The following is a 27,350-nucleotide window of genomic DNA, read 5'->3' on the forward strand; positions in this document are numbered from 1 at the left end:
GCTGTTTTCTGCTCTTTGGTCGAGTTGTTGTCTCTTTGACACATTCCCCATTTACATTCTCAATTTTATACTTTAAAGAAAACCAACACGTATTACGATTTTTATTACGTTATATATCCAGTATACTAGAATTATAAGAATTGTTTAAAATTTGCTGCACAACTCGTAAAGCTCTCAATGCGTGAAATAACGAAAGCTACATTCTTATTTGACATACTTGTTTATACAAAATTACAAACAAAGAAAAACAATGCTGATGAAAAAATAAATGTTGTGTGTAACATCTAGTTAAAATGTCGTATTGGACTTTTTTTTTATCTACCTTTTTATAAACAGGCTGGCCTACATGTATATAAACCAAAATCAAAACCAGATATTTTGTTGTATAATGGAACATTGCTTTTAAAATTGATCGATCGCGTTTCGCTATTAATAAAACAACTGTGTCTATTGGCGGACAATGTCGGCCATACAACTACTCCAGAAATCACTGTGTCTGTTGGAGGACAATGTCGGCTTTGCAACCAAAAATAGTAATGCAGGGTCGCTTATTTTTATGTTTTTAATGTTTTTCCTGTTCCTTGCGCTACCGCGTCCAGGACATACAAATGTTTAATAGTGCCGTTATAATTTTTATCTTTATTTTATTTGGTTAGATGAAAGAGAGATGTTAAATGATGAACAGAATGTTTTGATTAAGGGAAGAAGCACTTTTATTGAAACTAGAAAAAAGTGTAAATTATCAAACTTAGTTGCTTTCATTGATTTCAAAAAGGCTTATGATTCATAACAAATTAGAAGATATGTGTATAAATACAAAAATTATGTTTGCCTTAAAGGCTTTTTATTCAAATGTTGAATTCTGTGTAAGATTAAATGGTCACATGACTGAATGGTTTAATGTTAATACTGGTCTTAAACAGGGATGTGTTTTGTCATCGGTTATGTTTAATATTTCTATAAACAACCGTATTGATGATATTAATGCACTGGACATTGGTATTGATATTGGTGGTGAAAAATAGCAATATTACTATAAGCTGATGATGCTGTCTTAATGGCTAATAACACTGAAGACCTACAAAAACTTTTAGATGTTTTAAACTTATGGTGTAATCAAAATTGTTTGAAGGTAAACCTCAATAAATCAAAGAAAATGCATTTTAGAAATCCGTCAGTGGATAGAGCAAATTTTGAATTTCTGTTAAATGGTGACAAAATGGAATATGTATCATCTTATCAATATCTAGGTTTATTGTTAACTGAATGTTTGGACTATCAATTAATGGCAAAGGCTGTAGCAAAATCTGCAAACTGAGCATTGGGTTTATTAATTTTAAAATGTAAAGCCAATGGTGAGTACCAACACAGTATTTTCACGAAACTTTTTGACCCTATGGTACGGTCAGTCATAAATTAACTTACTCCTTTTTGGGTTTGGGCGTTCCTGGTGAAGGTAAACCCAGAAAAGCGCTTCGGACACACCACCTTTAAAAGTGTTATTATCATTTAACAGTAGCAATATCAAGCCCTTATACATGTTATATATTGGTATGATATCGTATCAGCATGCCAAACGATCTAGTATAAAGACTCCGTATAGCAGTGATATTCATTGGAGTTAGGTTATCGTTTTCTTCGATTATAGTAGTTATCAATGTACTTTTACACTATTTATATAAACAAATCTATAATATATTATTCTACAAAGGATTAGTGTAATGAAGGAAAATATATGCATTTGAAATCATGATCCTTATTTAATAAATGATATAACATCCTTGAACAGTTTCATAAATATTCTTAAGGCATAGTTGAAAATATTGTTGTGGATATTAAACATGTTGTACTTGAATGATTACATTACGGCAAGAATTATACAGCAAAAACCAGTTGTTTAGCTAAAGCGAAGTTAAGCTGGGAATTACAACTCTATCAGTTTGCAATTGAGAATAAAATTTGACTTTTTATACAATGAATTACAACTGAACTACAAAAATACCTATATTAGAATAGCAAATTATGATAATATTCTACACCAGATGTTATGCTGAAAGAATATTTAGTCATATAGTGGTGTTAGTCTAATCTTGAAACGCTCTATATAAATTTTCATGAATTTATATTTATCAGTGTGTTTATTAGATATATACTGGTATATACTCCTGTCTTTTGTTGGGGACTGTGTTTCGATCCCTAGATGGCTTACCGTCATTTGTGTCGTCGGGTTGCTATTTCACTGGCCTGCTTTTATTTATATACACTTAAATGCACAATTTTCTTTTAGGAACCAAATAAATAAATTCTGCAGCAGATCCAGTGATTGTTCAAAAATCTAAATTATTGACATTATTGTTTTAATGAGATATTTTGACCTAACTGAACAAGTATTCCTGAGAAATGCATGAACTGAACGCTCTTTTAAAAGGGCAAAAGGGCAGTGGAGTAACCTGTTGAGGTGTTTTCGTTGTTACTTGTACCCTTTCTGTGATTTGTCCTTAGTGTGATCTATTGTCCAATTGAAAGACTAAGAAAATCTCCCATAAACTAGCTTAATAGCACTTCTGAAATAAAAAACATGAAATGATCCAAAGTTGCAGTAAAAACTTCAGTAATATATAGATAAACATTGGATGCATCCAGCTCAAGTGTACAGCATTATCAATGGTCAGTATTGATGATAGTCACAGCAGTTTGTATCCTATGTAAAGTGTAGGCTGTTTATTGGTAGCGGAAATTGTGAGTATTCTGAATTAACAATAAACTTCTGTAAATTCAGAAACTATTGAGTGCATTTATTATTGCGATTGTTGCAAAATGGACAAAAATGCGAGATTAATTATTGCGATTACAAAAAATGATGCATACAAATAATGCAATTAAAAATTCAAACGCAAGTTTTTTTATTTTTGCGAATCATGATATCTTGTCACAATTTTTCGCATTAATGAAAACATCGCAATAATTTCTGAATTTGCAATGCTTGGTGGTAGCATGCATTAACAATAGACTATTTGGTGATGACAGAAGCTCGTATTCTGCATTAACAAGGAACATATTATTGACTATTCTTTAGGTGCTTGTCCCAAGTCAGGAGCCTGTAGTTCAGTGGTTGTCGTTGGATCATGTCTGTCATATTAGTTTTTCGTAAATTGTTTTGTTATAAATTAGGCCGTTAGTTTTCTCAATTAAATTGTTTTATATTTTTCATGTCTGGGCCTTTTATAGCCGACTATACGGTATGGGTTTTCTCATTGTTGAAGGCCGTACGGTTGCCTTTAATTGCTTATATCCACTTTATTTTAACTTTGGTGGATAGTTGTTTCTTTGGCAATCATACTTATTTTTATAAGACGATAGTTTGTAATCTACATTTCAGTTCAGTGAACTTTTTAAGGATTGAATACTTTTATATCTTTTTGTACTTGAATTTTGGTTTAACTTTTTCCCTTTCACACCGGTACACACTGAAGCAAATTTTAAGACATTATTTTGCGTTAAGTCTTGTTTCGTGTGATTCTTAGTGTACCAGTGCAATCACAAACTTAAAATGCATTAAAAATTCGTAGTAATTTCTTACAGAATTTATTAAAAAAGAGACAAAAGCCACAAAAATATCTTGAAAATTTTTAGCGAAGTTGAAATAGATGTAATAAAACATTGTTTCCTAAGTGCTGCCTTATGATAAATTTGAAAACACTTTTGTTTAGATTAAGGAACATGTATATGTCAAGAAACAAAATGACAGACTAAAGTAAGGATTCCTCCTATATTTGTTTGAAATAATGAATTTGGCAACACAAATATATAATCTTAAAACATAACTTCTAAAAGAAAACAATATTTATGATGATCTTCCTACTTTTTTTCTCACGTCTTGGGTAGTATAATTTACTGCTAAAATTTCAGTAAGCTCTCCAAGGGTGCCAGTGCCGCAGGGGTATGCTGAACCGACCCATAGCGGGAATATCGCGTGTCCGAATCTCAAAGCCGGAGGTGAAAAAAAATTATTTTCTATATTAAATGTAACTTTACTTATCTTTACTTTCAATTTCAAAAAGAAAACCAACTACATGCAAAAGTCTGATACAGAAATATTTATGTTTATTTCAAAAAAGAATTTGTGTGCCTAATTGCACCCTCTTTCCTCTTTGCTCTATTGGCCTCGGTCCAGGGTGCGCCGCATCAAGTTATCAGTCTCCGAGGTTATCATCAGCTCATTAGTCAGTACTTCGGTTCTGACATGATTTATAAATAACCTTTCTTAAATTGTCCGTTAATAAATTTTGAAATTGTAAGAAACTGAGGTTTCAAATCCCGGTAAAGTTCACCTTAGATGGATTTGGCTATATTTTTAGGTCTTTTTTGGTTATATAGCTCTTCAACTGTTTAGGTTCTTATACATCATTGGCTTTCAAATATTCAGCTATGAGCGTTCCTAATGAAGGTAAATCCAGAAAAGCGCTTCGGACGCATGAAACTTATAACGTTTTGTTTTCATTTTTTATCATTGGTAATTAAATGAATTTTCCCTGTAAAGACAAAATTTAGTTTACTGCTTGACTGAACATGATTTATCATAATACAAAAACTTGTATCAGGGATTTGATTTGGACGAAAAAAGCTTCTGAAATCGGTTATTATGAATGTTATTGACATAGATATTTCAAGGCATATAGAACGAATTTCCTCTTTGTATACCAATATGGCAACTAGTCTTTCTCTAACAGACTTAGATCATTGTTTTTTCTACCAAACCTATTAGCGCAACAATATGTCTTTACAAGACTTTTAACCCATGGATTTCGTATTTTTTTCACATTATTCCCAAAAGTCACGTGACTTTTGGTAAGCTAACACGCGATCTTAGAAAAGACGAATTATATTCAAATTTAATTTTCTGAAATATTCAATCAATTATCTGTCATATGAGTCTAATATGGCCAGTGTATGACTTTTGTTGCAAACGCAGTATTCAATTGAACTTTAGTAGTGTCTTCTCGATAAGTAAAGGTCTGAAAAGCCTGAAAGGAAAGGGTTAAATGAGTTGACCGAAGCACGTTGGAAGTTCGTTTGTTTTCGTGTGTATTATTGTAACGTTGCCATGGAGCGCACGTGCAGTCATGATAAATTGATTGGAAAATAAAACATAATTTTGGAATGTCTGGTAAGTCAAAATTACGGAATATTATGACTTATCTATATAATGTAATTATTTGGTGATAGTAAAATATGTTCTGATATATATATATAAATTTATATAAATTATTGAGTCATTTTCAGTCTGTCAGTCATTTGTCAAACTAATCAACTGTGGGAAATTTAATACTGTTCAGACAATTCGCTTGTAGTCAATTAAGTACTGTTCAGTAGCTTTTCAGACAATTCAGTGTGATGTTGTTATAGGTTAGACAATACTTGGTCATTTTTTATGAAGATTTAAAGCCCAAAACATATTCACAATTTCGAGTGACCTTACAAAATTATTCTTTCACATTGTAATATTCAAATCTTTTTAAGAGTTCGCTTTTTATAATGAAGTGAATGTATAACATAGGTAATGATCATTTCAATGGATGGAATGAAATAGCACTGACATAGTTTGTGAGGACAAAAAGTATAAATTGTTCAAACATTTGAGTTTTTCTTCTGCTTCATGTAAAATTTAATACTTGTGTACTTTTTATCTTCAATTTTTTTATTTTAAAAAGTACACAATGTTATATAAATCCGCTTTTTGATGTTTGATTTTTTTTTATATAATTATAAAACTCACTGTATAAATATTTGAATTCAGACCATTCAACATTAGATGCTTACTGTTTATTGATCAATGTACATGTATTGTGTTTTTCGAAAGAGTTCACTTTCATAATTAATCTACAATGAAAAGTCATTCATGTATAGCATTTTATAGTGCATGGAAAGCCATGTACTATGAAAATTAGAGGGGAAAAACTGACTTTTCATTGGACGAGAAGGGGTGAGTATGTTCTACATGTGTATGGGTAAATAACAACTACTGAACAGTTTGAACATACACTGAACAGATTTTAATTGACTGCAAGCGAATTGTCTAAACAGTACTGAATTTACAGCAGTGGATTAATCCGACAATTGACTAACAGACTGAAAATGACTTACTTTTTTTTTGTTCAGTCTTTTAAGAGATGTTCAGATCAAAATTGGTTTGCTAATGTATATATTGAAGAGTATTGGACAATACAGCAGATCATGTCAGCAACAAAGAACCAAATAAAATCATGCAAAAAAGGTTGTATTGTTCTCCAACTGTCAAATGTATTATAGTTTTATTATTAACAAAGCGATTGTTTGATTTAATATATATAATGTGACAATGTATACATGAACAACAAATGTAATCAAAGTATTGAAGTACTGAACATCGGATGACCGAAAGTTCTTGTGGATGGCCGTCACAAGCACTTGTCTCAGAAAAAAAATCACATCTCTATACCTGCGAGTGAGGTTAATGTACAGTGATATATTTTTTTCTGAGACAAGTTCGTGCGTGGATGATGAATAAATGACAGGGAATTCAACGTCACCGTAATAACTATTATATTGTAGTGATACAAATCAGTATAGTCTGGTTTGTTGTTATATATTATATTAATATTTGTATAATTTATAATAGTTACATGTATATATAATTTTCATCCATTTGTATATCATTCTATTCTACTATTCTAATAATAGTGCAGTGCAAGTGCATGGTGGACACTCTTCTGTAATAATTCGATTTTTCTAATAGATTGGATTTGAGTAGGCATTCATATTTTCCCGCAAAACGTTCTTCAGATGTTCTTCAGCATGCGTTAACACAATTTTTCTGTACGTGTGCATAGATATTAATGATTTGTTTACTTATATATATATATATATATATATTTATATAACGACAATACATTTTCATATTATTAATTTATAATTTAATTTTGGATGTAACGCGTCTTCTGATTGGCTGACGTTGTTTTGTTTATCGGCTCATAGACATAATTTTGTCATGTGACCGTGACGTCATCAACGTTTTTTCATGGTTTACTCCGGTTTAAGGTAGATAGGGTGTCTTCCTCCATCTTGGATTTTGAAATACCAGAAAACAATCGGTCTAGATCTATAATAAAAGGTGCAAATTTTGAGAGTAGTAGGTAATTCATGTGTAAGAATTTTCATTTCAATATAGAAAATGACATATTTTATCATATTTATGGTTGTATTTTACAAAAAAAACGGAATACTTTTGTTTGATTCTATATTTTCCAACTTTGCCATATAAGGGGAGGCAACTCAAATGTAAGGGCAGATAATTCACATAAAGTTACTTTTACAATAGAATGTGTTAGGAATTTACCTATTTTATTATGTAGCAAGAAAACGGGTCCGGTGACCCCATTTTTTCTTTTTCTTATCTGAAAGCATACTATTAGAGCTATCTTCTCATATTTTATCTCAAAATTCTATGGTGTAGTTTTCATTTTATGGCAGAAAATTGGATTTTCCATGCATAATCTATACAAAATCTGTCAATTTTGCACAACCTGTAGCGTGAAAATAAGGCCCGTGACCCATTCTTTTTATTATTTTTTTTAAAAAAGCATGATATAAACTACATTTTGGCAAATTATTAAAAAATTCTATGGATTATAATTTAGACACCCCATCTACCTTAAAATGGAATTTAGAATTAAATTATAAGAAATGACTGTAATATTTTTTCTGTCTATTCGAAATAACATAAAAAATGTGGTGCACACTTTAAAATAACCCGCGTAGCGGGTTATTCAGTGAGCACCACATTTTTGATCCTATTTCTTCATAGACAGAAAAAATATTACAGTCATTCCTTAAATGTTCTAAAAAAAATATTTTATGAGTATTCATTGAAGAAATGAATTAATAACAAGCGATAAGGAATGTTATTTTGTACTCGATAATGTCCGCGTATTTATACGATCGGTTACCAGTCAAAAAATGAAAGTCAAATATCTGTGGCAACAATTCATCGGAATGCCCTCACGGTCATCGCGATGTAAAAATCCATTATCATACGAGAGTTATCTATTTGAGAAAGAGTTGTCAAAGCGTAATTAATTTCATGGATATTTCATAAAACAAGAAAATTGTGTGTATAGATGTTTTTCTTTTTTAGCCATGGCGTTGTCAGTTTATTTTCGACTTATGAGTTTGAATGTCCCTTTAGTATCTTTTGCCTCTCTCTTATTATATAACAAAAAATAATAACACTGAGAAGTAATCGTTTAATAACTTTACTCCAGTACTGTTAGCAATATTTCGATTTTCTGTATGTTTTATATTGCTTGATATTTTTATACAAGTCTCATCTGTTAAAATGATGTCCTTTTAGAATGACTTCATTATTTCCTACTGATGAATTAACGAGATTGTTTCAAAGTTAACCCCCCATCGACACTTCCTGAAATTCGTCCGTGGTCATAACTCGCAAACTATAAGTCGCAAGGACTTAGTGCCTCCACCTTTGAACTTCTTGACATGCTACATTAAATATATAAATGTAAAATCAAAGGTCAATGTCACCTTTGTCAAAACGGAAATACTTTTATTTTTAAAAATGCCTTCAACAATCATTTTTTTGTAATTCAGGACGACCTATCACGTGACGCAATTTCCGATATAAAATGGCACCTATTCTTTTGGAGAAAATTCACTTCAAGTTTTTAAAAGTGTATAGCAACCATTTTTGTTATTCGGTAGAGCATGAGTTATCAGATGGTAAAATGTTCACCCAAACAGGCCTGAGCACTCCATAACATAATGTTTACAAAAGTAACTAGAAACAAAATATCATTTCACGGAGATATATATATATATATACATATATGCTTTGAGTACATCCTATGCGTGTGCTGTCGCATTGCAAAGAGTATAACCAAAATTCACACATGTTTTCATTCCGAAAATAGCACGCAATAGAGACATATTGACTTTTACTGTGAGTGTGAATGTGGTAATAGCCATAACAAACTTAAGCTACCTTATAGCATAAAGGCACAATGAATATCGCAAAGGGACGATACGACATATAAGAAATTTAATAAATACAAGTCATGTTAAAAATCATAACAATGTTTATATTATAACAATTACGTTATAAAAATAACAAAATACATATAAGTGCCTATAAATAGCAACACATAACATACGAATCTATTTGAGTGTGGATTAATCAGTACAAAGATTAATTCAATTACACAAATGAAATTATAAATTGCTTAACAATGTAATTTTAACACACTATTGAGTATATACATATATATATATATATATATATATATATATAAACAAGTCTTAATTGAAAACAAAGTTCAAACCTATGATTGCGTTGGATATACATGTAAACCGTTATTTTTATACATGTGCATGCAAAACAAATTTCTTGGTAGAGGGGTCTAAATACAGCACAAACAACATTTTCCAAAAGACCAAATGAGTGAAAAAGTATATTTTAACAAAACGCATTTGACTAACAGGTCGAACAACAAATGTTCTAAAACCCTGCTGACTGCCATTGGCGATTGCCAATTAAACGGATCACCGATGTAATAAATGGATCTTAATTATAACTGGGAATTGTGTTGATGGAATAGAGTATGGAAACCCGACCAAAGAGCAGAAAACAGCACAAGGCCACCAATAGGTCTTCAACGCAGCCAGAAAATCTCGCACCTGGAGGCGGGCTTTAGCTGGCCCCTAAACAATAATATATATTAGTTCAGTTAAATGGACGCCACTCTAAATTTCAAAACATACAAATGGACCAAAATAAAAAAAAAAATCACACAACTAATAAAAGGCCAGAGGTTCCTGACTTGGGACAGGTGCAAAAATGCAACGCTCTCTGACATTCATATTCATATTGGAGAGTGGCAACATACAAAGACGTTAAGTTGAATTAAAACAAAGAGAAAAGATTTATAAAAGTTTTTTTTATCGAATCTTCACCGTTACTGAAAATAAACTGTATAAAATACAGTAACCATATTAAAAAAGAAGATTAATAACTAGCATTCTAAGATACCCACAAACGTTTTGAATGACTGTAGAGGTATAAAATGTAAAATAGACCGTAATAGTGTACGCAGCAATATTTATGAACTCCAATCCCAAGCGAGCTTCTTTAAAAGCTTATATTTGAAATTTTCTGTAGAGTACTTTACAGGGTCATTTACAATTTGATCAAGCTAAATGATTTGTATTAAAATGAAATGCAAATATCATAATTCTAACATTATACAATTGACTGTGATCCTACTGAGGAGTTAATTTCAGTTAGGAATAACCAGCAGCGCTTTTATTATTAAATGCAAATATGATTACTCAGTGTGATATCTTTTATATGTTGCTGTTGTTTTTGAAATGACAACATGTAGGTTGTTTTTATAGAATGATTTGAAATTACTGTTTTATCTATTTAACTTAATAGATTCTTCAAATGGAAAATAATTTAGGGATATTCGCCATTAGAAAATGGTAAAAGTGTAGTTATAAGGTAATAAATGCAAACACTATAGGCCATCCATTACTTCTTGTAGGTGATAAGTTAGTCGGATCAATTCCTTAATGGAATAATAGCGAGTCTGTAACACAAAAAGGAAAATAAATTAAAACAATTTATTATATAAATCAACATGAAATGAGAAGAAACCATTATTGGCATCATGCCCAATTAATACCGGAAGTTGCCGCTTATAGGAGTTCATGAATCTATATCAAACATTTAAAAGCAAAATTTGGAGTCATACGATGCAGAAAAAGATAGTTCGCATCATTTTATTGTAGAATAACTAATTCGCAGCCCGGATGGACATTTCAACGCATCATGGAGAGTGAGGCGTTGATTTTCTTGATTATTTTTGATGAAATTGAGAATTGCACACTATAAAGATTTCATGTCAGATTTACTTCGATTTAAACATCCTTTTGTAAAACAAAGTTCTAAAAAAAAAAAAAACTACGGTATTGCGAATGTCTGAAAATCCGCGAAATGAGTAAAATGCATTAAAATGCTTAAACGATTTTTGCAGATCAAGTTTTAAACACTTATCAGTGGCAGACCCAGGGGGAAGGGGGTCTTGGGGTTGCACTTTTTTTTTTACGATCAATGCTTTTGAATTGGAACATATGGTTGGAAACCCCCGTCTTTTAAAAATTAGATGGATCCGCCACTGCTTATTGTATCTCAACTTACTTTTTTACACGCGGAAAGATAATAAACTAAAAATTCTCCCATGCTTCATGTATTTTTAAATGTACATATGAAAATAAGAAGATGTGGTATGATTGCGAATGAGAAAACTCTTCACCAGAGACCAAATGGCATAGAAGTTTATAACTATATGTATGTTAAAAAATTGAGATGGGACCAAAACATACTAAAGGTATATCTTTGCTACAGTAAGCAATTTCATTTTTTAACGTTTGCTTAAGGGTTGCAAAAACTAAATTATTCGGATAAATAAAAGAAAGGAGTTCCAATGTCCCCCGCGGTGCACATATTTTATATTTCTAAGGGGCATAACTCTTTAAAAAAGTCGATCGTCCATCATTATAGAACTTGTCCGAGATATTGCTGATATTAACCTATAGTATAAGGTTTATAAAAAATCTGGCAACGCGTTACGCGGGGGACAATAAACGTGAACAAATAAAATCTGTAAGTTTGCTGTATTCGAACTGATCTTTATAATTGATGTCCACCGAGTATACACACAAAAAAGCCGTAATGCCATAAAATCAATATGGACCGAATCGAGGAAGGTATTTTTGTCTTAGGAAGTAGTTATCTAATGTAAATAAAAGAGAGCCGAAAGATATACCAAAGGGACATTCAAACTCATAAGTCGAAAATAAACTGACAACTCCATGGTAAAAAAAGAGAAAATGACAACGAGACAAACCGCAGTATACAAAACACAACATAGAAAACTGTAGACTGAGTAACACGAATCTATTATACATATCATCTCATATATATATATAGTCAAGGAAGTATATATGTTATAGTTATAAATCCTTGATATAGTTTTGAAACTCAGATTTTGAAAATCATTTCAGCGTTGAAAAAAAACCCAAGAAGTTTCAGATGCTAACCTTGGACGATATATTGAAAGTTAATCAGCTTAATATTGTGTCAAAGGTATATTTTCAATATCAATTCTTATATAAATCACCAGGACGTGTAAACACAACAATTAAGAAGAATTATTATATTGTCCGATACATCATACCGCTCAGTTGAACATCCCAACCAAATGACGGAGGTAACACATGGCATCCGGCATTGTTACCGAGCAATCGGATGTCGCATCAAGTCCCTTTAATGTTTCATCACGCTTAGGGTTAGCTAGAAAATAACAATTTATAAGCATTAAAGTGTTCTAATTTATAATGTTTGTCAGAGATACGTGTCTATTGTAAAATTATATACCTTCTATATTAATGTATTCTTATTTTTGTTTGGAAATTTTACATAAAAGAACATTTCTCTTCCTAATGACGGTACAAGATGTGCCCCGAAAAATTATCCGTGTAACAATGAAGAAGAAAAGTATTGTCAACAGTATTAAAAGATAAATATAAAGTTGTAATTATTAAAACCATGTTACTAGCTTCGTGTAATGTTATAAAGCATAATCATTTTAGATGTTTTATATTTTTTTTGTAAAACATGTTGTTAAACGTATACAATACAATTAAATACGAAATATTAAATTAAACTGAATTGATATGAATCATTACCAATGAGACATCTATCCACCAAAGTTCAAATAAAGTGGATGTAAGCAATTATAGGCAACCGTAAGGCTTTCAACAATGAGAAAAACCCATACAGTATAGTCGTCTATAAAAGGCCCCGACATGAAAAATATGAAACAAATCAATTGAGAAAAACTAACGGCCTAATCTATTACAAAACAATTAACGAAAAACAAATATGACAGATATGAACCAACGACAACCACCTAACTACAGGCTCCTGACTTTGGACAGGCACATAAAGAATGTGGCGGGGTTAAACATGTTTGTGAGCGCTCAACCCTCCCCTTAACCTAGGACAGTGGTGTAACAGCACATGTAATGTTTTCAAAGTGTTTTCTAACGGTATATATGTCTTAATATTATGATGCAAGACAGGCAATCTTTCAGTTGATCTCTTTTCTTTAATAACTGAATCAATCTATACCAATAAAAAAAAATAGAATCTAATTTGATAACAAGGCCTTTACGTATAAATACAATAAAAAAATACTTTTCCTATGATTAAAAATAAATGGGCAGGTATTTGTCCTATGCAAAATTCCACTTTTTTTTGGGGGGAAGGGGTCTTATTTTTCGGTGTTTTTTTTGTTTTTTTTTTTGTCTTATGTTTTGTTTTGTTTTGGATTTTTTAAGGAGTTGTATTTTCGAAGACTGGTGTATCAACATTATTAATATATTTAAATCGGAACACTTTAGTCAAGATTAAATTGGGCTGAGATTCTTACCACTTAGATATATTATCAGTGTTAACATTCACCTTAATGAACTGCTTTAAATCAAAGATGTATATAGTAGAGGTGTCATACCATCAATTCACTCACTCCAATTTAGAACTTAATATGTAAAAGTAACCCTTCCCTGACAAAAAATAGTGATTTTGATGTCATTATTTACTTAAACTAACCAACAAATCTGCAGAAATGAAACTGTTGATGAAAGAGAAATATATTTAGAACATTTTGAGCCAAAATTTACTTGCTCATGAGTTTGCATTAAAAATTGAGGATTAATGCGCTCCATATTATACTTATTTTTACGATTTCTAGAAAACAGATGTTATTTTTAGTAGTAATTACCTTCGAAACGTTGGTATTTTACTACAAGACTTTAAACATGGGTTGAAAATTGGCATGTAGAAAGGTGATACATGTTCAATTCAGGATATTCCTGGTTTCTATGAAGTTAAACTTAAGGTAAAATATTTAGAAAGCTGTGAAAATTGACAAATTTGGTGGAATTTGGTCTGACACATGAAGAATCAAAATATTATTCACAACTATTTTAGTTCCAAAAACCAAAAATAAAATCAATGAACATTTTTAGAAGTAAATTGCGCGGGGATTCTTGAAACCACGCTCGTCATGTTATGAAATTGTAGAATAAGAAATAAAAATATTATATTACCGGTATTTTGAGCCCAAATATACCATGAAACTTAAAAAAAGATTGACCTACTCTTAATCTCAAATAGAATATGTAACTACAAATAAGGTTATAAAATCATAGGAACATGCATTGCATACTGGAACAAAACTGAAATTTTAAACTATATCCATTGCCCAAACATGATATTCAAATAGCAACACAATATACGTACGGGCGGTTGAAAACGGAAACAAGGCTTTCATAAAAGAAATTCTAAATTACAATAGCCAAATTGAATCATTAATTTAAGTTGGTAAGCAAGTAACAAAGTTGTACTGGACATGTAACTCTTATTAGACTGTTTCATGACAAATATGAATAAGACAGAAAAAAGTAGAATTACAACAATCGTTTAATTGGCGATAACTTGTAAAAGCAAAAGATCAAGTTCTGGCCGGACAAGCTGATACTTGCCATTATTTGACCTTGCATACACTCAAAATTTACTTCACATTGATTTTTCCAATTAAAATATATTATGTCATTAGCACCATATAATAAACATTGGCATCAAATTTGTACTCGTTCGTTGTTTACTAACCAACTCCTTGTATTGGTAGAATTTTGCAAAATACCTCATGAGATTCTCGTCTAATTGGAAATATCTCAGTTTGGACCACTTTCCTTTGGTGATTATGGTCTGAGGTTCAAATCTCATTGTTATGTTAATTGGTTATCTGGTGTGTTGCATAAACCAGTGATATTTTATTCCAAACAGGAACTTACAAGAAATTAACAATGTGCGGCGATACTATGAAAAAAGGGGAGTTAAACTTATCCAACACAACAGGTTTACATAATATAACACCCTTACAAATCCGCTTGCTAGCTCTGGAAGCAGTTACCTGAACACATGAAAACACTGATGACAATGTTTGAGGTCAAGTAAACGAGAAGCAAGATTAATTGCTTTCCTAGTTTTATTCCACTTTGAATAAGGAAGAAATTACTTTGCATAAAGTACAGACTTTCAGTATTTGACTGTTTACCGTTAATTTGATTTGAATTTAATCATGTTAATGAATTCATTGCATCCTTTCAGGAATTTTGTATATTATAATAAATAATGAAATTCTTTTGTATAACATAAGCTGTATGTCTGTTCTTGTATTTTCATTTTCGCAATCTGTGGGCGTAATTCAACAATATTATATGTTCATTAATTTGTATTTGAATATGTTAAAGTATCAATCATTTCGAATCATTTGACATTGTAAAAAGGATCAAGCTAACAGATGTTTTGTGTGTATGGTTAATTGCCCTGATCACTACTTATATCATAATAGATTTATAACAGTTTATATTTACTAACAGAAATTGATTATATTATTATAAAGGCAATGTTCAGTATTTTGTACTACACATATTTGTTGCCTATATAGAAGATCATTCACTTTTTTAAATGTACGCATAATATCAAGTTAGCAGCAACACAACTCGCAGCATATCAAAAATATATGCGATTGAAATTGTGTTCATTGAGCCACTACATATATATGGTTACAAATATATTTACTTTCAGCTTTTCTAGGATCTCGTTTTTTTTTTGTTTTTTTTTTTTTATTTAACTTAATTTTTTCAAACTTTTATTTGTTATTTAATGTATATTAATGAAGAATAAAGGAATACCATTTCGTAGATAACAAAATTAGTATCCGGCATTTTTATCTGTAAGACTAATGCTAAAATGATTTGTTGAACACCAACCGTTCAGTTAACAGTTAATTGTACTGCTAAATATGCCCTAAATATTGCAACATTAAAAGAATTATCAGATAATTACAACGTTCAACTAAGAAATGCAAGAGTAACACATTCGTTGGAAGTTTTAATTCCATAGTCATCAATGATGGTCATATATATAATTTGTGTTAAAATGTATAATTGTTGTTAGATAAATACATTTAGGTACCCTAGTTCTTAAGATGTTTAATGTTTTATATTGTGTCACCTTTTAAACCAAGTGATATATAAGTGTCCTTTAATAAATGAATTGATATTTTGATAATTTGGATTTCCAAATGTCTACATACCTGCATGCTGAAATGATAGTTCCTCGTTGCCTGATAGAATGAAGTAATTTTAATTGACAAATATGACTAAGATTACGGGTGACTGTGATTCCTGTTCTCAAGAGCAACGCGGCAACGTGCGATTTGGAAAATGGAAAAAAACGAAAACATCGACAAGTTTTGAAAACTGTTGAAGGTGTTCAAAGTTTTACTTGCAGGAAATCTGATAATTAAAAGTTGAGTCGTTATAGTTTATATATAAAGTCTCCATATACATTATGGAATTTAACATTGTCAACCCTTGTGACGATTTCAGAAAACGTGCAGTTGACAGTGAAACCCTTATCTTTGACTTTTTTATTATCTTGCAGTGTCCTAATTTTGGAAAATGTCTGTATCATATATTCAGTCTTTCTGAGTAAAATTTATTTATTTGCATACGATAACCGTTCTATATCTACCTTTTATTTCCAATAATAGGTTTTTCCTTTTCTATAGGTTAGCATAAAAATGGACTTCCATGATCTATTGTGACGTGAACATGTTGTCCTACATACTATTTCTTATTTTTTCTTATTTTCGGATTTGGTTAGCGTTATTACTAAAACAATCTTAAAATATCCATCAATAATTTATTGATGCTGCAAAACTAGTATTTCTACACGTGACTGGTATACCGACACAAGGGTTTTGACTCAGTCTATGAGGAATAGACGCAATCGCTTAATTTGGTACTCCCAACGTATATCATTGATGTGCGTTAATCATTCTCTCTTAAATTGTTCAATCCGTGTAGATCTAACGTTTTAAAGTTGCTGTATAAATATGATGCAAGTTCAAGTAGCATAGAAAGAGAAGCAAATTGACTGTAGAAGGTTTCCCCTACATTGTATTAATTCTGTAAAGTATTATAACAACATAAGTATGCTGATGAGAGAATGCACGCAACATTTCTACAAAACGGATGATGTAAATGAGTTTCATGACTTGCAATGATTTCGAGAGTGTGGATACTACATTTTTTTCAAAAATAATGTACAAATAAATGATTTTTGGTAGACTGGTCTACATGCCTGAGAATCACAACGCATTTGAAAATAAATATCATCAGGGCACCTATTGTTTCAAGCATAAAAACTTAGAAACGTGCGCGTCAAAATGTTTCTGATTGCTACATATTAACGGAGGAAAGTCGAAGTTGCAATTAGTAATTGCGTACAACACAGTAAATTTGTTTTCTTTTCATTATGTCAAATTTTATTTTCAAAAATTCGGAATGGTTATCATACTTCATAGAAAAAATAGGTCTGTGATCCTTTTGCATTGAATGTTGATTCCCTCAAAATAATACAACTTTCTTTAAATGATACTATACTCCCTTGTATAGAACATTTGTTCTGTTTTGTTTTGCTTTGAGTTTGTTTGTTTGCTGTTTTTTTTTAAGAAACGTTAAATAAACAAAATGCAGTTTATATAGTATTTGTATATTAAGAAATATCAAAACGGTTACAGTAAGTAAATTCACACTTTAATTGCACAGTTTAAACTTTCTAAATAGCATAACTCAAATTGTGTTAAAACGATTTTTCATCCAGTATCTTTTTAAAAGGCAATGTGGGAAAAAAAACCATTTAAGATCAGTGTTTTATACAACCATTTAGCTAATTTCGTCACTTGAATCGGATACACCAATACAAATGTGGATCAATATACTGTTCAAAATAAAACTCAAATTTATAGGCACATGATTGTACTTAAATTTTTAATTCTTGCATTTCTTTCGAAAAGTTATCATCAGATTTCCGTAATTTTCCTTCTTCGATACAATTGTTTTATATTGAATGCACTACAAACGTTTAGGCTGTTTAGACTCGAGATTAATAATGTGTGCACTAGTCCCATAAAAAGCTATCCATAGCAGAGCACGGACTTTTAAAGCTTTCTATCATATCATTGATTATTTCAATATATTAAGATTTGTTATGTTAAGATCAGGATAAAAAATAAACTTTCAGTTTCCAAGACAAAAAATTAATAATAACTAAAAAATAGTGCAAATGGTTGGTTTGATTTGAATAAATCGTTCAAAATGCCTTTGTTGTCTTTTGGTTAGAACCATTCCATTATTTACACATTTTTCGTTAAAAGATTTTTTAAAAACATTCGAAGAAATCTAGTCTTGACAACAAGAATATTGACAAGGATCCAAGATTACCAACGGCTTTATCAAACTCCTACTATAGAGAGCTGAGACGCCGGAGTTACAGGACAAAACCATCAAAATATAACTACAAGTCGGACGAAAGGAGAATATCATATAGGACGAAAAATCACATCTAACCTTTAATTGTTTGATTTGAATTTATAAAAGGGCCCGATAAGCTTTTCAACAACCATCTTCTTCCTTTACCATAGAAAATGTACTTAGTCTATTTGAGAAATGAAACGTCATAATGCATTATCGTCTTAAAAGTTGTTTGATAAATTGGTTTTATGTCTTTCATGTCCGTCAGTTATGCTATGAAAGAGAGCAATTGGTTCCTACTAGAATGTCAATAACAATTTAAGAATATTTATTTAAAGAGAGACATTTTCAGCAAATGATGAAGACTTAGTGAAATGAACCAATATGCAAAATTATGTAAACTGCATAGAGGTGAACTAAATACTGAGATAGGTAGGGTTATTGAAAAAGTCGACCAAAAGGATATACCTGTATCTGTAAGATATAATTCGAGCTTAAAATCGGAAAACAAGGCTACTATCTAAATTCTGTAACAGTATCTAAAAACAAACTGAAAAAACATGAGACGTTTTTATTGGTATAAAAAATGTAAAGTAATAGTTGTTACCTCAGTTTCAAAAGAAAGGAACGGGTTATTTTCCTTCATTTGATATTAGATTTTATTTTTCATTACGATTTATCTTGTGACCATTTTTTCTTCAGAGATATATAACGACAATAATCACATTTACAAAAATTTGTCGATGTTTACATGCCTCCACACAGGTGTTCAAAAATTCACAGAAATTAAATTACATTAACCTGGTATTTATTTCTTTAGTACGATCTAGTTAGCAATGCCAAACGGGTACAGTGACAGCATAATAAGTACTTTCCATCCCAAAGTCGTAAAATTTGTACCCATAGTTGTATAATCAAGTGATATGCACCCTCATATACTCACAACAAATTTAATAGTTTTAAAAGTAAAACATGATATATTTAAAAGGGGGTAATTTTATAAAGATAATGACTTATTAGCGTAAAATTGGCCTTAGTCATTGTAGGCAAACTATGTATTTTCACCTGTTAATGATACAGTACGAGTTATAACAATGCAATATGAGATGTGTTCGTGCTAACAACCAGTATCGCATTATGAGAATGCACCTTTAGAGTTATTTTCTGTTTAACGTAAAAAAAAAACTATTTCTAGTATGTAAATCGTAGGAAAGAGAAGATTAAATCGAGGGAATATTTTTACATTTATTACACTTAATAATACAATATTGATAATTCAAATGTTCATATTACTTATAGATTAATTCTGCTTCAGCTCAAACGACAAATAAAAAATGTTCAATCTAATTAAAAAAAATACTGACAAAAAGTTGTAGTTTTTGTCCCATCAGATTGAAAAGGGTAAGTTGCATTTGCCCTACGAAAAATGATATTAAAAGCAAATAAGCTGTGTCCTCTTATGTACTTTTTACATTGTTCATAATGACCCACGTGTAACATGCATGTTTTACAGTTTTATAGATATCAAAATGTAATTTCAATTTTTCCTTACATACTAAAGCCAGCTTTATGTACAAAAGGTTTTTACAATTATATCATTCAGCAAACATTAGTATCTTGCATGTTAAATGTCAGATTTTATGCGATTAGTATATATTACTGATTTTTGTCTAAGACAATTATTATTCGGTGCTTTCAAGCAAAGTGATAATTCATCTTTGTTCGATGATAACTCTTAAGTTTATTTGAAGGTATTTGAAAAAAAAACTCAATACTTATTTATCATATATTATAAATTTCATAGTTGACGCATTTTCCATTATATTTGTATTTCAAGAGAATAGGTGCAATTAAAATACAATATAATTTTATTTTTATATTTAATTATTAAACAAGATGTAGGTATAAACCACGGTCTGGATATGTTCGGCTTTTAACATATTTATTTCAATTTTAGATTAATTTAATTTAATCAACTGTAGCTCAATAACACACGGCAATTTGCTAGCTAAAGGTCGCGATTTGTTTATTGAAAATAAGTGATAAAATCATAATGTTGAATTTATTATTGGATTGAAAAATTAAATAAAGCTACTCTGCCGTTATCGTTAAACCCGCCTTCTCATAAATAAATAAAACTGTAATTGGATAAGGAATACTGGGAGGTTCTTCAAAAACAGGAATGCTGAACAATCTCCGCCTTCTTTAAAACGACAGGCCACTACTTCTGATTTATTGTAAACATAATTACAATTATATATTTGCCATTCTGTCGGTAAAAAAACAAGTTTCTGATACAGTATAGATCAGTAGTATTATCAAAGTTTTTCTCTACTAGGTGATGCAAATATTTTAATATTTGATTCGTGTAATGGAGAGGTCGACGAAGAAAATGTCGGGATTCACGATAGATTCCATAATGGGAAAACAATCAGAAAAAGTGGAAAAACCTCATCAAAAAGAACAACATATTAGACATACTGAAACTGAGTTGCACGTGCGACAACGACAAGAACTGCTTGAAATGTTGAATGAAAGAAAAGAGACACTTGCGTCTGCTGAAGAAGCAATGCTCCGTCACGATACATCTCACCCGTATCATACAGCATCACAATCACTAAAACATTTACATGACGTTTTATCTGCTGGTGCTACAGGGACTTATTTAGCACCTCGTGTTTGTCGTCATCCTTTATCAAATTTGAATTTACACTCTCTTGGAGTACCACCACAGATTCCTCAACCATCACCCATACATCCTTTGGTCCTGAACTCAGGAAGACATCTTCATCCTTGGGACAGATACCCGGGCTATTATTATCCACGATATCCTGGTAAGTATGGAAAGTTAAATGCTAAATATTTTAAGCAAGTTATACTTAATTAAATATTGACACGCGTTTCTGCAATAACTCCATCGGATACAATCATGTCACAGTTTAAAATGTCTTATATGGGCTGTATATATCATATCAATTAGAACTAAAAATAATCAGAGGTTGCTATGACTCAGAGTTTTAAGTAACATTTCATAAAATAACACAATTCACTTTGTGTTCTATCAATGTCTTGTATTTTAAGATAGAACACACCATATACATCCTTGGTTCTATATATATCTTTGGCGATATAAAAGTTGAATTAACATCTTTCAGAACGTTTTAAATAATGAAAATGTCTTTTACGACTTAATCGGTTTTAAATCATTTAAATTTCTAGCAACAAAATATAAGCAGATTATTTATTATATTATTATATACAAAATATACATGTACCATATTTTCCCTTAATAATCTCCACTGGCAATCACTTTAATTTCATTATATAGGTAAGTTTTTTCTTTTTTATATTATTTATTTCTTTTTTTTTTAATTTTATCTCCGTTTTCTTAAGAATTCATAAACATTTCAGTGATGAAATTTTACACATTTCTTCTTATGTTACAACTAAGAACCTTTGTCGCCGTTTTTCTATACAACTATGTACTTGCATACATAGGAATCGCTAAAACGTGTGTGTTCTAATATCTGAATTGTCTAAAATTTCATAATGTGCCCCATTAGTTTTAATTATCAACGAAACAAAACTATTTGATGAGTATTATCAATTAGAATTATATTTAGAATTCCTATATAGGTTCTTCGATTACAGTGCTCCACACGAAGACATTATGCTACCCATATCTGATTCTTTTTTACGAGGGAGAGGAACTCCTCCCCTAAAAATCCGTAATCTATCCCTAATTTTAGACTCATTAAGAGATTTAAATCAATTAGTTGTAACTCATCATATTGTTTTTGCATAGTAATATACATATTTAAGCAAACAGATAAGGAACACTTTCCGTATCGTATGAAACTACGGGTCCAAAATGTCTGTTTAATTGAATATCAGAATTTGTGAACGGGTCACCTAGTGTCACTGCTTTTTATCAATTTAAAAGTCCATATAAATATTTCATCATTGAAAAAAAAACTTAAGACCTTTGACAAAAGACAATATATCGGTACATTTCAAGGTTCTCTCATTCCCGACAAACTGGTAGAAAATCATTAACGTTCGTAATTGAAACCTTCCTAAGGTTATTCTGGAACACCCAGAACGTCCAATGAATCAGCTCTTAAGTTCTTTTTGGATTTCAATACCCTGTGTACATTGAAATAAATTTTGCACGAAATCTTATATACTTTGAAAACGAATTTAAAGGGTTTCCACTTTTCTTTGAATATCACAAGTAAAATGTGGCATATTTTTCAAATTTACTTTTATTCCAGATACAATAAAATATCTTGTTTTATTCGACATTCATTTGCACTGTCCATTTTACTTTTTTTTTTACAATAATAATTTTACAATAAATTTTCATGAGAAAAATCTTAGTTAAAAGCTATTAAAAATTGCCAATACTGTCGGTTTGAAATTTTTTTTTATAATTTACAACAGCTATTACACAAATGATTTCAACCTCGCAACCTTTTTTGTTGTAACGAGAGAAAATTTTAAAATAATGTAACGAACAATAAAAATCTATAATTATCGAATTAGTATATTCATATAATGATGTTTAAATTGAAAAGATTTAAATGGCGTGCTTCATCAATAGTAATTTACATCGTTGATGAGCATTCTTTCATTATTCTAAATGTTCCCGAACAATAGTTTTGTTAAAATTTGAAAAGTAATTTGGGATCATAAAATTAAAAGAGTTCTAATATGTTTGTTTTGCTACATCAACCCGTCCCCAATACTAGCAATTAGCAGGAATGATCGATGACCGTGATCAAAATTAAATGTTGATCAATCGTTTCATAAAGAATCAGAGCTATGCAGACTTGCGAAAGCTTTTAGTACAAGGTGAAAATGTAAATAGAATAAAAAAAGGACTCAAAGGTATAAATGAACATCGTCATGCACGGCTTTAATCACAATTAACAATCAAACATTAATTTTGTACTGTACAAAGTTCCTTCTAAATATAATTTATAATCATAATCGTGTTATTCATCCTGGTACTTTTTCAAGTATTCCATAGATTGAAAAGAAATACGTTTATACTTTTTATGCACATTATAGATTTCATTTAAAAATTAATAGGTGTTACTTGAGCTGTTAATTTAGATATATATCTGGTATTCGTTTACACCAAAATGTATTCATTTGCGTCAATGCTACTTTTGCGCCATTTCTTTTATTAAAACTATAGGTTTATTTTGCGTATATTAAATTGGCATACAAATGCGCCAAAAAATTAAACAGTTTTTTTAATTTTTATTTTTTGATATTTTTTTAATAATGGGGGAACATATTTAAAAATACGAACGCCATTGAATTCTGTTATTCGCACAATTGTTAGTGGGGCAATTGATGATAAATACACAACAAGGAGTAATATTACAGAGACATATATATGTCTCTGAATATTATAAGATAATCTTTTTGAAATTGACGAGTTTAAATTCATTTATTTCCAAAGTTTTTATACAAAAAACAATTTCCAGATTGTTATTTTGTTGTTAGCTGAATAAAATTGCAAATATAATCTATCTTTGACTTGTGTAATGTCGCCGAATATCATATTCATTTATCATATTTTGTTATATAGAACGTTTACGGGTTGATTGATTTATAAAAAATCATCATTTTATTTGTACTGTTCAATTTTTTTTAGCTCTCACCATGAGCGAAATTAGTTTTATTTCAACTTAATATTAATAATGTGATTATTATTTTTTCTTTTATTAATTTATTTTTAATCATTTTTTTTAAATAAATAAAATGTCTACATATCAAATTATAACTAAAACATATTGTCTGTGAAGCACCACAAGAATAAAACAAGTATGAATAAAAGGATATGCCGGGTACATTGATAAGACAGCAACCCATCGACACAAAATATAAAGGAACTTTATGTTAAAATTTTAAGAAAATACGTTGTTATTATTTCTTTACCTACCATATTACCAAAATCTTCAATATTGCATAAAAGTTTGTGTAAGAGAAGTGAAACAATTCTTATTATCAACTTAATATACCAATTTTTCAAACTATCTTTACAATGTAACTGACAATGTTTACAAAATGTAATTTATCAACCAGGTTTTATCAGAAAAAGAAAATTCACTGTTTACACAAATATCAATACCATTAAACGTGTTACAAACCTATTTATAATGATATTACCATTTAAATAAAACACACTTTGGCCTAAGATTACCATTGCTATATTATGTATTCAAGTCATACCGAGGTCACGTGATTAACAGTAATAATGAGACTTTTTAATGTGAGGTCAGAGTCTCTGTGCGACAGCTTCACTAATTAGGGAGAATAAAACTGTCACACGGACAAGGCATTTATCAACATGGATATATTTCAGTTTTATTCGGCAAAGTCAACTTCCCTTAAAAGATATATAGTAGATAAATCATAATATGTAAGCACACCAAAAGAAAGAAAGTGTATGAACTGACATCAATTTTTACTGACTGCATTAATTAAAATCCCTCTCCCTTTGTGTGCATGTGACTGCACCTGGGTCATAAAATACAGATGTGATAATTGCTTTAATGTCACCTTGCTTATACAATTAATATTAAATACACCTCCGTGGTGATACTTGTTTTAAAATGAGTTCTCTAATTTATCACTAGTTTATTCAATTTAACATTAACATTTTGGTTTCTTTTTTAACATATTCTGAATTTAATATATTAATCATATAAATAATTTGACGTAGGATATTGAGCAACATCAACCACAATTCTCGCTAATTTAAAAAACAATGTATCAATAATTTACTAAATTAAATGTGTGTTTGTTTTCAGTAGCCGCAACACCAAGCTTTTTATTCCAACCATACAGAAAGCCGAAAAGAATTCGTACAGCATTTTCACCATCACAGCTTTTACAACTTGAAAAATCTTTTGAAAAAAGTCACTATGTTGTCGGACAAGAAAGGAAAGATTTAGCTGCAGAACTTAACCTGACAGAAACACAGGTTAGTATTGTTTATGTTTTTTTTTAGATCTATCATTAATTAATAAAAAATACTACCTACTGCAATGACTGCTATTATTTTTACTTATTTATGGATGCCATTTTTTCTTAGTGGTTGGTATGACGAAAAAGGAATATGTCATTATCACAAAATACATATAATGTTGATATGTTTTGTTTGTTTTAGTCACAAATCATTTAAGTTGATTTATATGACAATAAAGTTTGATATGTATTTTTTTAAATTAAGTTATTGAACAATTATGGTAAAGTTTAATGTTTTTAAACCAAGCCAAAGTATTGTTAACGTGCTTGCAGGTGGGTACGCTTTAACAAGCAGCTTCACAGATGTGCAACTCTGTATGCGTTCATCGTTTATCATTTGGCTTTTCATTAATCTATTTACTTTTCATTAGAATAGTAATACCTCTTTTAAGTCACAAACTCAGCGTTAGTTATACGAGGTTAATGGTCACGGACTATCTGAGAGTCAATTATTTGTTACAATCAACCGATAGCATTTGCAGATGATAAAAACAGTTATATAACACGTTCCTCTGTTCGTCTTTGAAATTTTGTTTCAAATTCTCAAGTGGCTTCTCATACAATTAGATTTCTATCAAATGTATTATCTTTTTATTTTATAATGATATCATTCAAAGCCCAATTAAAGTATAATCGGATGCAGACTTTCAATTACTTTCCGATATTGCTTCTAATCGTTAGACCGTAGACTGATAATGACACCATCTTGAATGAGTCCACAGGGAAATGGTGAACATTTGTGTCGTGCATGCGCACATGATAAAAGAACATGTATATGTGAGAGAAAAAAATGAATTGGCGGTAGATTTTCCAGAGAAAACAAACATATAAAGATAAATATATGAAATAAATCCCGCAACTAACAGTAATTCTAAAGAAAGTCAAAGTGTTGATGCACTTACCTACAAGTTGTTAACTTACAATTGCTACTCATATAAGTTGTTACAATATAAATTTCTGGGTTCAAGCCTTTATTTTCAAATACTATTATGGACAACTTCTAAAGAATTTATACTAGACTTTTAGATATTGTAAACCCGAGGCCTTATTTAGCTTGCAATACGGTATTAATTTCGCTCATTATTGATGACAGAACAGTGACATCAGTTGTCTAACTGCCAATCAAACCATACTCCTTATTTTTAGATTTTATTATACAAATGTATACATTTAATTATGAAATGATATATTTTCATAAAGAGCCTTTTTAAAATCTTTACATATTTGATTATTTGATGTATTACCAGTAAATGACAACATTACATTTTGCTGGGCGATATCAAGTTGGGTCAAAGAGAAATGTCTTTCAAGAGGACCATCCTATGAAATGAAGAATGTTAGAAGTCTTAGAATAGTCTCATGGACTAATGTTCAAATTTAACAACCTTATTATGCACTCTTGAAAAAGAAAATGCCGAAAAAGATTATTACATTTATTTTTGATATTGGTCAATTTTATGTACTTCTTGACACTGAATATCATTAATAAACAAGATTCTTAATCAATTTTTAGGTTAAAGTATGGTTTCAAAATAGACGAACAAAGCATAAAAGAGTCAGGTCTGAGGAAGGAGATGGCATGCATTCTGCAGCCTCGCCGTGTTCAGATGAGGCAAGGGAAAGTGACTGTGATTTGAGTGATTTTGAGGACGCTAATCCTGACGTGATTTGCCATTCATGAGAAAAAATTATGAAATTGTTAAGTGATTCTGTGATTGAAGTTGGACGGGTATGAACCATATGAAATGTGCAATATATTATATAAATGTCTCTTTTATTAATAAATGTATATGAAACAATAA

At 30.4% G+C, this 27,350-nt stretch overlaps 1 protein-coding gene across 1 annotated transcript; it reads left to right on the forward strand.

Moving 5' to 3' along the window:
- Positions 1–20,757: 20,757 nt before the first annotated feature.
- On the forward strand, positions 20,758–27,350 carry LOC127735658 (homeobox protein EMX1-like). Its single transcript, XM_052245902.1, has 3 exons — positions 20,758–21,338; positions 25,332–25,504; positions 27,062–27,350. The coding sequence occupies exons 1-3, from the start codon at positions 20,876–20,878 to the stop codon at positions 27,227–27,229; spliced, it is 804 nt and encodes a 267-aa protein (XP_052101862.1). The 5' UTR covers positions 20,758–20,875; the 3' UTR covers positions 27,230–27,350.

Source organism: Mytilus californianus, unplaced genomic scaffold, assembly GCF_021869535.1.
Source record: "Mytilus californianus isolate M0D057914Y unplaced genomic scaffold, xbMytCali1.0.p SCAF_3, whole genome shotgun sequence".
Classification (NCBI taxonomy): Eukaryota; Metazoa; Mollusca; class Bivalvia; order Mytilida; family Mytilidae; genus Mytilus; species Mytilus californianus.

What these genes read in the sequence shown, in the direction of transcription:
- LOC127735658 (XM_052245902.1), top strand. Translation starts at nt 20,876, where the DNA reads ATGGAGAGGTCGACGAAGAAAATGTCGGGATTCACGATAGATTCCATA. An exon ending in TTATTATCCACGATATCCTG is followed by an intron (nt 21,339 to 25,331) that starts GTAAGTATGGAA and finishes GTTTGTTTTCAG; the next exon opens with TAGCCGCAACACCAAGCTTT. An exon ending in TTAACCTGACAGAAACACAG is followed by an intron (nt 25,505 to 27,061) that starts GTTAGTATTGTT and finishes ATCAATTTTTAG; the next exon opens with GTTAAAGTATGGTTTCAAAA.